The 13,596-nt window shown below is 39.3% G+C and overlaps 1 protein-coding gene across 1 annotated transcript; it reads left to right on the top strand.

Annotated features, from left to right (window-relative positions):
• Positions 1-11,460: 11,460 nt before the first annotated feature.
• Positions 11,461-13,027, top strand: DMAC1 (distal membrane arm assembly component 1). The gene is made up of 2 exons (XM_004373545.2): positions 11,461-11,863; positions 12,695-13,027. Exons 1-2 carry the CDS (start codon positions 11,590-11,592, stop codon positions 12,757-12,759), a joined length of 339 nt encoding a protein of 112 aa, XP_004373602.1. The 5' UTR covers positions 11,461-11,589; the 3' UTR covers positions 12,760-13,027.
• Positions 13,028-13,596: the final 569 nt, after the last annotated feature.

The following is a 13,596-nucleotide window of genomic DNA, read 5'->3' as shown; positions in this document are numbered from 1 at the left end:
CGCCAACCTTTTGGATAGAAGCTGAGCTTTTAACCACTGTGCCACCAGGGCTCCTTGAGTTTGTACCTAACTGATATTTAATCATTTTTTTTTAATAAAATTTTTAATGTGCTTGGTAACCTCGCTTAAAAAAAAAAAAAAAAAAAAAAAAAACCATTGCCGTCAAGTCAAATTCAATTCATGGTGCCAAAACCAAACCCGATTCCAACTCACAGTAACCCTACAGTTAGGTACTAACTATATTGCTATTTATTTTCTGATCCTCAAAGCAACATAATTACGTTCCTACCCCATCCCTTATAAAAAATACTTGGCTATATACCATGAACACAGGCAGCCAGATTTACCGTGTGCTTTCTCTCAGCTACACAGGCCATTCCTTCCTGCAGTTCTGAGGGTGATCCTTTCTCTCCATGCTGTCTGTGGTAAGTGGCAAGCAGCGCTTTTCCCTAGTGAGACGGAAGTCAATAGGTTGTATTTTACTGTGACAGCTGGGCCATTTGACTTGAGCCTTATAACACTTGATAGTTACCTGTAGGGAATGTCTTTTTCAGTTGTTTTTTTTTTTTTTTTCAAGTCTTGTGTCAGTTCAAACCACAAAAAACAAAAGGGTAACACTGAGTTTACTAATGCATACCCAGAATATGAAAAGCACTTTATCAAACATAAAAGATAAGGGCCCAAGCAGATATTTCAGTCTAATGAAATCCACAGATATTTACTGAATAACAGTTAGGTGCAAGGTACTAGGTTAAACTGTATGAGAATGATATAAACCTGAATCAACTCTAACAGTCCACTCATGGAAATGGGAGTTATACGAGGAAATAATAAATATACATGTGAAGAAAACATTGTAATTATCTGAATTACTTAAAATGGAAGACAACAGTGTAAAAAAAAAAAAAAAAAGCCAAAAATACTCAATTAGGGAAAGGGTTAGGTAAGGTTACTCACTTCAGGAAAGCATTGGGCTGTACTTATCAAGACATTTTGTGAAGCACGGGTAGTTCAGTGGTAGAATTCTCACCTTCTACACAGGAGGCCAGTGCACCTCATGCACAGCCACTACCCATCTGTCAGTGGAGGCTTGTGTGTGCTGTGATGCTGAATCAGTTTCAGCAGAGTTTTCAGACCTAAGACAGACTAGGAAGAAAGGTCTGGCAATCTACTTCCAAGAATCAGTCAATGAAAACCCTACGGATCACAGTGGGTCTGATCCTTAGCTCACCATAGGAATGGCATGGGACAGAGCAGCATTTCATTATGTTGTGCGATGGGGTCGCCATGAGTTAGGGTCTGACTCAAGGAGCGTTAACAACAACAATTAAGACATTTATGTAGTCTTTCGCTGTGAGTACTATTGGCATTTCAGGCAAAACAATCTTCATTATGCAGGACTGCAGTAAGCATTTTTTTTAGTATCCCTGACCCTGGGACACTGTCATTGTGACAATCAAAAATACCTCCATGTATTTCCACATGCCCCTACATCATCCCCCTGAGTTGTGAATATCAGTCAGAGTAGGGTAGGTTATCCCGCAGTAACAAACAACTTCAAAACTAAGGGACTTAATACAACAAAAGTCTATTTCTTTCTCAACTTACATATCCAAAGCAGGTCAAGAGGAGTATTCTGCTCATTGTAATCAGCAGGGACCAAGGCTGGGTGGTGCAAATGGTTAAGCACCCAACTACTAGCCAAAAGGTAGATGGTAGGCACCCACCCAAAGGCACCTTGGAAGACAGGCCTGGCAATCTGCTTCTGAAAGGTCACAGCCTTGAAAACACTATGGAGCAGTTCCACTCTGCACGCATGGGGTCATCACGAGTCAGAATTGACTTGACAGCAACTAACAACAAGGTTGTGAGGCTCCACCGCAGTGTGCACAATCTGCGATCACTATGGCAGTGGGGATCACACAGGGTATGTTGGAGAGACGAGACAACAGGCAAGGGCACTGCAGCTGCAGATACCAGAAACAATTACAAAAAACACAAACCCGTTGCCGATGAGTTGATTCTGACTCCTAACAACCCTATTGGACAGAGTAGAAACGCCCCATAGGGTTTCCAAGGAGCAGATGGTGGATTTGAACTGCTGACCTTTCGGTTAGCAATTGAGCTCAACCAAATACAATTCTTGAATGTGGGAAACACACCTTCAGATGTAAAACCTAAATCCCTAGATTCCATAGACCTAGTTTTGTTCCATAAAGTAAAGAAGGTCAAGCTAAACAAGGGGAGCCACAAAGAAGCAAGAAGCCAACTGCCTCTGCGGTAGTAGGAAGAAAAAAAAAGACTTTGAATTGTAAAATCCCCAAAGCTGCCTCTTCCATTAGCCTGGGGGAAAAGAAGACTAAGTGAACTCACACAACAATTCCGGAAACACAGTGAAAAGCCCTGAGCCTGACACTTGGCTCCAGCTCTATCCTAATGCAGACCTCCTTCTAGCTAGGAAAACTCATCCTTTCAAAGATGCATTAAAAAAAAGAAAAAAGAAATACAACAGGATTACACTAAGGAAAAAAAAGAAAGAAAGAATGGAAGCAACAAGAAAAATAAATAGTAGATTCACTGCAACACTCAGAAAAATACCGTCATGGAACATATAAAAATAGGACTAAACATTTTTCCTTGAATCTCAAAAACTTAATGAGGCAATCAACTCTATGAAGCAAGAGCTCAAAACACAGATATCTTAGAGAAGGGGTGATTAGACAACAGGGGAACATAAAATACAAGCTAAAAAAAAGCAGTGGAAGAAAAATGAAACCATCACATTTGTAAGGATAAAAGTGTAAGAGTATAAAGGAGAACAGATACTGCTGTAAGCATAAGGAACAAAGATAAAATAAGAAAACAAATGAAAAGGATTCGTGAGAAAATAAAAGCCACAACAAGATATATAATTGGTATCCCTGAAGAAAAAAAAAAGAACAATATTTAAAGCACAGGCCTGTATTGGCAAGAGAGCAGGCGGGAGAAGTGATGTGGAGATTACTCCACTGAGGCCACACAGGCTCCCAGGGCACAGGAGACAGACTACAGCGTGTCACTCTCCCCTGGCGTTCCCCTTCATGTGCGGCAATGATGCAGCCCACCACTCTTGAGCCACTGTCTACCCCAAGGTCTATGGAAGTAATGGAAGATTCCCTAAAACATACTCATCAACAAAGCAGAATAGACTGTTAGCTATAGGGAAATATGTCTGTAGAGGCTATTTCTTGCCACAAAAAGGCAGACATATATCTTTTGGAATCCATGAGCTGACATGGTCTGAACAGGCCCATTTATCATGGGAATTACAAAGGGGTTGTCACAGGAAGCAGCTAGTGCCCGTTCTGGGGAGGTGGAAAAGGGAAATGTACGTGAAAGTATGAAGACCAGCAGGACATGGACAAGGATGTAGCTCATCTTCAGGCATCTCCCAACCATCTACCGTGTAAGTTAAAAGTCCGAATCCCTTTCTTTCTCTGAAATAGAAGCCTTCACAGATATGCACCTGCAGAGACTTAGGGGGCCTTTTATAGGCACCTATTTTTTACTTCAACAACAGAACGAGCCAGCAGAGCCACACATTGGCTGCAAAGCCCCCAAACATGATCAAACACTTATACGAGCAGACAACCAAAATTATCTATCTGAACAGGCCTTGTTGCTCAGAACGAGGAAGGAAAGAAAACAAACAAGCAAAAAGCTGGAAGGCCAGTCTTCAAAAATGGAGCCATACATAGATACTGATGTTGTAGGAGAAAAAAAAATCAGCATTATAGAACATGCCATCAACAATGTCACCAACCTGGAAAAAGTTTGCAGCAAATACAGAGAAATTCAAGGACATTCCAACACCCAATCTTCCTCCCTTGAATTTCCATCTCTAGAACTTCCTCTCTTGGAGGTCCTGGAGAATATCCTGGAAGATCCATAAATAAGTAAAACAGAAGATCATGTGAGAGTTGAGGAGGAGAAATAATATAGTTTACACACAACAACAAAAACACATCGACCACCACCAAGGATAGTCCCGGAAGTGAATCATCTGTTGGCACTTCAGGAGAAGAGGCAGGTCCATGACTTAGGAAACAGTCACTGTGAAATATGCAGCATATCAGATTTGTTGACTCAAGCCAAGGATTCTAGACTTGGTAAACACTAAACTTTCAGAGGCTCAGTTTATCCTATTACGAACCAAATGGCTATCTGGAATACCTTTTTTAAGAAACAATTGTTTTTCTTTTCTCAAGGTTATAAGTGTATAAAAATATGCTTCATGTGATATAATTTACAATGTCATAAAAGATAATGCAACACCAAATTTTAATAGGAAAACCTAGGATTCCTTGTATGCATTTGCTATGCACACTTTATTAATTCATATGAGGTATGCAAGTTATATACTTTTCTACATGAAACTGTATGAACCACACTTTGTCCTACTTTAATGTAAAGATAACTTTAAAACTAACACAATTCCTTAAATTTCTATTTTATAATGAAAGAAAAAAATTATTAATTCCGCTCTTTTCCTTAATTATCAGTTTACATAATTAATCAAGGTGCTCTGTAAATTTAACCTGTTGCTTGTTATATAGTACAGTATTTAAAAATAGCCAAAGAATCGTCCTTTTGCCTCTAATTATGAATGAGTAGCAATAATGCTTGCTGACTGTATTTGTATATAAGAAATCAATAAAATAATTATTTTTTAATATGCAATTCAGGCACATATTCCTGAAATAATATATTAAAAGAAAGGGTATCCTTTATGCCTTGGAAAACTGAACTAGAATAGTCAATAAAGATACATATACTACCTAGAGAAGATGTTACCAGACTTCAACAGTTAAAGAAAAAAAGGAGGGAAGAAAAAAGGAAGGAAGGAATAGCGAAAGAAACAAAGAGGAAAGGAAAGGAAAGGATAGGATAAGGATAAGACAAGACGAATCATTTGGGGATCTAGGCAAAAAGATCTAGTCATTTACAATGGAGAATAAATTGGCCGAGCCTTACAATTCTCCACATCAACATTCCATAACAAAGAATTGTAGAGAAACACCAAATTCTTAACGAAAGAAAATGTTGTCTCAAGAATTTATATTTTGCTATCTTAGTCTAGGCTCCTTAGAAAGTAGAGTCTGAGACAAAGGTTTAATCCTTTCATCATCATTGGGGTATACATATACAGTTGCCCACCTGCATTTTCTGCCTCTCAGGTTTCTTGGGAGGCTACTTTTTCCACTAACAGTATTTGCAGCCCTCTAGTGGAGATCTGTGTAATGGTGAAAAATGAAAGAAACATTTGTTGGCACAAAACACCTGAGGTAGAAGGCTTATGTATGAAATAGTGCATCCAGGAAGTGCAAGTGGGTCAAACATTTGTCTCTTTTGGCTTTCGTACGGCTAAACAAGCCTTGTAAGCTTATTTATGGTTTCCTGTGTGAAATTTGGGGCCCTGATGGTACACTGGTTAAGAGCTGTGGCTGCTAACCAAAAGGTCAGCAGTTCAAATCCACCAGCTGCTTCTTGGAAACCCTCCTGGCCAGTTCTACTCCGTCCTATAGCATTGATATGAGTCAGAATGGACTTGATGGCAATGGGTTTGGTTTTTTGTTTTGGCTGTGATAGTTAGGGAGCCCTGGTGGGTTTGGTTTTTATTTTTCTGTGTCATATTTGGAAAATCAGAGGTGGCCGTGTAACAAAATGGAAGGTGCCTGCAATAAATCATGCCCCCCAGGATCTCTGGGATAGATTTCGTTCCATAAATCATGGTGCCAGGGTACCATCAGATCAATGGGAACATGTATTCCCACGTAATACTTCTCAAAATCCATATAACCAACCAAAAATTTAAATACAGTCCATTAATCTGTATGCATGCGTTCTACTATGGAAAACAAATGCCATCAACAAAAAATTCAAAACACAAAGAAATTCAGTTATTAAAGGGTTTAATCAGGTGCAGTACATTAGTTTCCTGTGGCTGCTTTAACAAACTACCACACACACTTGGTGGTTTAAAACAAGAGAAATGTATTCTCTCACAATTCTGGAGGTCAGAAGTCCAAAGTCAGTTTCATTAACTTGAAAGCAAGGTGTCAGCAGGGCTGTGCTCCCGCCTCTGAAGGCTCTAGGGGAGAATCCATTTCTTGCCTCTTCCAGTGTCTGGTGGCTGGCTGCATTCCTTGGCCTGCGTCCCCATCACTCCAATCTCTGATACTGTGGTCACGCTGTCTTGTTTTCTTCTATGTAATCTCTTTCTGCCTGTCTCACAAAGACACCTGTGATTATGTTTAGCGCCCACCCAGGTAATCCAGGATAATCACTGCATCTCAAGATCCTTAATCCCATCTGCAAAGACCCTTTTTCCCATATAAAATCCACATAGATAATGAAGAAATTAAAGGAATAGTAAGAGACTACTCTGGCTCGAGTCACTGCAAATAAACTTGAAAATTAGTATGATGTATATAATATTTCAGAAATGTATAATTTACCAAAATTACCTCTAGCAGAAAATCTAAACTGATTTCTAAAGTATAAACAGGGAAAGATGTCAAAGAACCCCTCCTCTCAAAAATATAATAATAAAGTACCTGAACTAGACAATTTCCTAGGGAAATTCTACTCAAACTTTTAAAAAGCAGAGAATTCTAAGTGTTTAAACTGTTCCAGAGTGCAGAGAAAGAAAGAATGCTACCAAATTCTTTCAATGAAGTAATCGTAATAGTGATCCCCCAAATCAACCAGGATTGCACATCAAGAAAACTACCAACCACATTTCCAAGGTTAAAAAGAATGCTATGATAATTCAACACTAGGCTATATGGAAAGCGATACCCTCTTGTATTCAAACCACAAGACATAATAGAAGGAAAACCCTCATTTTCAATAGCTACACAAGAGTGAAGATGTCTATAAGGAAATGCGTGAGATCATTATGAGGAAAGCTTTAAAATGCTAAACAATGAACACAAAAGAAGATATGAACGAATAGAAGAACATTCCACATCCTTGGATTGGATGACTCAATATTATAAAGATGTCAGTTTTTCCTAAATTACCCTACAGTTTTATTACAAGTCTAATAAAGATGTCAGCGGCACTTTGTTAGAATCATCAAGCTGAGGCAAAAGTTCATGTGGAAAAATAAACAAGTAAAAATAGTCAAGAAATGTCTGCAAAGGAAGAGTAATAGAGACAACCAGCCTCCATGTATTACACATATTACAGAGTCTTGGTAACCAAAATAGTGTGATACTGGCCCGTGAATAGACAGATATATCAAGGAACAGAATATGAAGTTCAAGAACAGACATAAATATATATGGCATTTTAGTAAAGGTGGCATTACAAATAGATGGGGAAAAGATGGATTATTTAATAATAAAATTGGGTAACCTCTGAGAAAAGAAAAGCTTATTCCATTCCTGACATCTAATAGCAAGATAAATTCCAAATGCATTAAGGTTTTAAGTGTTAAAAAAAAAAAAAAAAAAAAAAAAAACTGGTTCAAAATGCCAGGAGATATCATAGAATGTGAAAGGTCTTTCTAATTATTACATGAAACCCAGAAGCTATAAAAGGAGAAAGATTGATAAATTCAACTAAATGTTTAGAAAACATTCATGGTAAAAGCTACCATAAGCCGAGTCAAAAGACAAATACCAGTTTGGGGAAATATGTGAACTTATGTCACAGACAAAACATTAATCTCCCTAATGTATAGTTTCTAGAAATCAATGAGAAAAAGACCATCTAATAGAAAAATGGGCAAAAGATACTGACAGTTCACAAAAAAGGTAATATGAATTTCCCTTAAATATACATTAATAAGCTCACTCATAATAATAAGAGGAATATTAAACAAGTTTTCATCTAACAGATTAACAAAAATCAAAAGTTCAATAATTCACTGCTTTGGGAAACAGCATGGGGTAAGGAGTCATTCAGGACTTGTTGGTGACAGCGCAAATTGATACAACTTCTATGGGGGGCAGCTTGGCAATGTCCATCAAATTTACAACTATCATATACTTCTAGAAACATACTCTAAGATAAACTCATACGTTTGTGAAATAATGTGCACACAAGGTTATTTACTGTGGCACTGTCTGTAATAACGAAAGAGTGGAAGCAGCCTAAAAGTTCATTAATGTCCATCAATGAGATCAGCTAAGTAGAGTACAAAAAAAAAAAGCCAAACCCGTTGCCCTCAAGTCGATTCTGAAACATAGCAACCTTACAGGACGGAGTAAAACCGCCCCATAGGGTTTCCGAGGATCGCCTGGTGGATTCGAACTGCCGACCTTGTGGTTAGCAGCCAAACCATTAACCACTATGCCACCAGGGTAGAGAATAAAACCAAAAAAACCAAACCCGTTGCTGTGGAATAGAGAATAGTACATCCATAAAACGGAATACTATGGAGCTATATAAAACCACAAAGAAGCTCTTTACAAACTGACCAATACAGAACAATCTCCAAAATCATCAGAGGAAAGAACATATACACACACACAAACAACTCTGAAAACTTACAAGACTGTTAACTGTGCACCAGGGAAGAAGAACTGGGTGAGAAGAGGAAGTATGAAGGAAACTTTTTAGCAAATAGCCTTTTATATCTTTTGTATTTTTTAAATTTATAAATAAATCAGAGAGGTCAGAAGGCCTTGTAAGTCTAAGTATGAAAATGAACTATAGAGATAATAAGTTGTAAGAGAAATACAGGTTAAGTGAGAAGAGAATAAACTTAGCTTTCAACTTCCTCCTCCTATTTTGAAGATATACATGTCTTCCTCCAAATACAGCTTTGCTTACTTTCACAGGCCTCTACCCTTACTTAACTTTAGACCATTCTGCTTCATTCATCTCAAGAGATGTCTTAAGGTTCCCAATATTTTTCCAATCAAAATCATGTTAGTCTACTTCAAGCTCAATATATGCTATGTGCAATTTTAGGAGATGGGTTCCAGAGAAACCATTATTGAAATCTGGAGGGATATCACAACACAATGGAGTCCCTGAGTGGTGCAAATATTTAACAAGCTTGACTGCCAACCGAAAGGTTCCGGTTTCAAGTCCATTCAGAGGTGCCTCAGAAGAAAGGCCTGGTGATCTACTTCCAAAAAAGCAAGCACTGGCAATTCTATGGAGTACATTCAATTCTTACACACATGGGGTTGCCATGAGTTGGAATTGACTCCACAGCAACTGGTTTTTCACAATAAAATAACAAAGCTTGAATCATTCACGTGAGGCAATCGTAAAAGGACAAACGTTATCTTTTGTAGAGTACTTTAAAGAGACTGAGGTTAAAATAAAATCTTGCCTTTTATTTGTAATGTGTTAAAGGCTACTTTAGTATTATTTGGAGAATTAAGGATATCCTCTCTTGGAATTCTTAGCTGTGAGAAGTGTGCTAATGAAGGTAAGCCTTTAGATAAATTAAGAATGACTAAAATCTTACGTTAAATAACCATAGTCTCCTTGGAGATATACAAGCCCATATATTGGGATATGAGATAATATTAGAATTTCTATTTATATTATTTTATCCTATTCTTATAATCTATGTTAGTAGGTTAATATATGATTTATAATTAATAAATTAACGTGAATAAATTCTAGTGCATGCTCAATCTTATTTTATTCACAGGAGGGGATAATCTAAAAATGTTTGATGACCACTACCAAATGATTTTTTTTTTCATATAAATAAGGAAAAATTCCATGCACTACAGAATGTTCTCATCAGGCATAGTGAGAAGCAGCAGCCATGAATGAGGAATTTCTAAATGAAATATTATTGAATACAGCACTTGGCAAAATGCTATCTGAAGAGAGATTCCTAATAAATAATAGGATTTCCAAGTTAGAGAAAAACCTTGGAGATCATCGAGTCCAAATCTCCTTATTTTAGACATGAAGTAACTGAGGATCAGGGAGAACAAATATTTTTCCACGTCACATAGCTGGCTCATAGCGATAGAACCAGGTATAGAACCCAAATTTCCCAAACATTTGTCCTCACACTATACAATATCTGGATATACCAGTGAATAATGAAAAGGGGAAGGTCTTTGAAATTAAGTAGTATACCAACCCAATATTCTCACTACTTTTCTATTTATCCATCTTTATTTTTGCCTTTTTTTAACCTTCCCAAAATCACACTCCATTTTAGAAAGTGCAGTAGTGAACTGATTTTTAACATGTTGCTTTCTCAAACCAATCTAAGAAGTTCAAACTTGATGTTCGTTTTTTTTTTTCCATCTCCTCTAGCAGAAACAGATCCCTGAACTCTAAACGCCTTGCTTTCTTACCAGTAATCCTCTGAAAACAAACCAGCACGAGAACTAGGAATTAGAACGAAAGAAAATGAAAGGTGAAATGAGCTGGGGGTGGATGATACAGAAGTTGAATTGCAAAGACACAGTAAGACTTGAAAGGCCATACTTAGGGGATAAGAATGTAAACCTGCAAGAACAGATCCTTTATTAACTCCTCAAACCCATCAGTCTGATTTTGGTTTGAATTTTCTCCAGGGCTCTTAAAGCAAAAACAATACCATGAACATAACAAAACTGAGAGTATGTCTTTAAAAAAGAAGCTAAAGAGAAATGGAAGACATTTACCCAGATAATTCAAACCATTTTTAACACCTTGATTACATTTGTGTAGACCATAAAACGTACAGCTAGTGTTTGACTCTATTCAAGTAGAGACATTAGTTACAACAATGGCTGTATGTTACTTAACCAATTTTCTCATATATGTTGTTAGCAACACTATAAAACAGAATAGAACTTCCCCATAGGATTTCCCAGGCTAGTATCTTTGCAGGAAGCAGAGCACCAGGTCTTTTCTCCCAGGAAGAGGCTGGTGGGTTTGAACTACTGACCTTTCAGTTAACAGCCAAGGGCTTAACCTGCGCCACTAGGGCTCCCTGTCATACATAAAGTTGGGAGAGTTACACCTACCAGGTTGGGCTGTTTGGAAGGTTAAATGGCAAAATGCGGATAATCGCTTAGCAAAGTGTTTAGCATATAACTAAGCACATATAAAAATGAACTCTTTTGAGTCACTCACCTCCAGAGGGGTGAAGTGACATACCCAAGGTCTCATATTTTGTGTTAGGCAGGAAATTTAGAAACCCAGACTTCTCCTCTAAGAAGACTGAGACAATTAGGGAGTTGGCTAAGTCAGAATGCCTGGGATAGGCAGCCTCTAGCGTACCCCTTGCCGTAGAGTCGATTCCGACTCACAGCGACCCTACAGGACAGAGTAGAACTACCCCATACGATTTCCAAGGAGCGCCTGGTGTATTCGAACTGCAAACCTTCTGGTTAGCAGCCGTAGCTCTTAATCACTACTCCACCAAGACTTCCAGGAAGCCTCCGGCAGAGCCGGACCCACCCCTGCAGTTGGCCTCCACCTTCTTCCTTCCAAGGCAAATATGAACTACATATCCCATCGGCCCCGGGGCAGCTTCCGGTGCAACACGCCGGCGATCTACTTTACGGCCGCAGCTTTTACGTCAGTTGGGTCCGAAGACCTCTACGGCTGAGACCAAGTTTCCGGAACATGGGCGCTTTCATGTCCCAGCCTCTGGACAGAGGGGAGGTCGTTGCGCCTCCTGAGGTTACTGCGCCCGCCAAACTCGCGCCCCTCTCCGCATCTGAAGCGCCAGCCTCTCCGGCGCGAGGCCAGCGGTTTAATAGCTGCTGGAGCTGCCGCGTGCTCTCCGGGTCGGGGCTGATCGGGGCGGGGTTGTACGTGTGCAGTGCGGCGCGGAGGCGCATGAAGCTGGGATACACCCCCAATCCAGGCAGTGCTACGCAGATGGTCGTCGGCGTCAGTGAGAATCGGGGCGCGGCCTCGTGGACGGCGGGGCGGGGCGCTCGGGCTGGTCACGTGGTGGGGGCACCCCAAGCAGTATGCACAAGGGAGAGAGAGTTGTTGGAACGCTTTTCTTTTTCTTTAATTGCAGTAATTTTAAGAACTCGCCCTAACCTTTGTTTAATCTTCATGTCATCTATCAGAGTATTAAAGTGAGATCACAATATTCCCATTTTACTGCTGAACAAACCAAGTCACAGAGTTTATCCTGTTCAAGGTCAGACAGGCAGGAAATGACAGCCGAGTTTTGATCCTAGTTTTATCTGGAACCAAAGCCCATGCGTTTTCTCCAAATCCTGAAGAAAGCCTAAAGGACGGCACTTCACCTTGGTTTAAGAGCTTGGGCTCTGAAGTCAGATCTTAGACGTGGTTTCAAAGCCTCGTTGGTGTGCTACTGGGAAATGGGGCTCAAAGTCCTTATCTGCAGCAATCCTAAGTGATTGTCACGAGTTCTAAAAAAGTAGTGATTCCTTTAACTTTTCAAACCAGTTGTCTGGGTGAGTAGAATTTTAGGTTTCAGATTTCTTACCTTCTTAACCAGGCTGCCAAGATAACATCCTTTTGTTAAGTTCCTTTCTTGCTTGGGGAAGTATCAGGATGTTCTTTTTTTTTTTTTTTTTGGTTAGTTTTTTCACTTCTTGAGTTTCAGTTTCTTCTTTTGTAAGAAAGAGATAATGGTAATATATCTTCCAGCAGTGTTGTGGGGGTTAAATAAGGTGGCATATGTGAAAGCACTTTGTAAACTAAGGTGCAGCATGCATATATGGTACTGGTTCATTTATTTTCCTAGGCATTGCAGCTTGGGGCCTAATTATCCTGGCAGACCCCAAACGGAAGGCTTACCGTACTGATTGAAAATACCTTCAGTGGATTTGTCATCTCCTGTATCCATCCTCAGGACACACAGAGCGAGCATGGGGCTTATGGATGTATATGGACAGACACATGGACAGACTTCAGCCCTGCAGATACTACAAGACTGAAAAGTCAAAGCAGGAGTTCTCATTCTTTGGCCAGGAGTGTTTGTGGCCTTTACAGGCTCTACAGGGACCAATAAATCCCTCAAAAGAGAGCAGATTGTGTGTCTTATCTGGGAAAGAATGTGTAATAAAAAAAAGGAGAAGAGAGAAAATGGGATAAACTTTTTTAAACAGTTCTTTTTACTTCGCACATAATTGGGTCAACACCTATCATCAACCTAACCATGGATAGGTGCCATGCAATATGCAGAAGTATGTGAAACTTCATATCTGTGTCCTGCTAATACTTTCCAAGGCATTTGCAAATCCATCACCCTATGAGAGCTTTGTAGCTGCTCTCATGTTATTTTGTTGACAGTGAACCTTAAAACAGAGAGTCCAAGTGATTTGTGTAGTCATTCAGCAAGTGAGCGATGGAACAAGGACCGTACTTGAGTTTCCCGGTCTTACTGAACTGGGATGGTGCCGGGGAGGCAAGACCAAAATGAAACGGAAAAGTCAGCCTACAGTAAAAGACCTAAGTGCCAAAATATTTGTCATAATAATTTTTTAAGAAAGGTCATTTGGTTTCTTTTTCCACAAGCTCTAGAGGTGTTTCTCTGATGGAATTGAGATGCTTTTCAGATAAGAACTGAAAACTTGACAGTTTAAGAAGCCTGTGCTTGCTGCCAGTCTTTTTTGTTTTTTTTCCTTTTGCTGAGATCCTGTGGCA

Source organism: Trichechus manatus, unplaced genomic scaffold (assembly GCF_000243295.1).
Source record: "Trichechus manatus latirostris isolate Lorelei unplaced genomic scaffold, TriManLat1.0 scaffold00025, whole genome shotgun sequence".
Taxonomy (NCBI): Eukaryota; Metazoa; Chordata; class Mammalia; order Sirenia; family Trichechidae; genus Trichechus; species Trichechus manatus.
Note: the sequence above shows the minus strand (reverse complement) of the source record. Positions and strands in the feature narration are given on the sequence as shown.

What these genes read in the sequence shown, in the direction of transcription:
- DMAC1 (XM_004373545.2), top strand. Translation starts at nt 11,590, where the DNA reads ATGGGCGCTTTCATGTCCCAGCCTCTGGACAGAGGGGAGGTCGTTGCG. An exon ending in GCAGATGGTCGTCGGCGTCA is followed by an intron (nt 11,864 to 12,694) that starts GTGAGAATCGGG and finishes TTATTTTCCTAG; the next exon opens with GCATTGCAGCTTGGGGCCTA.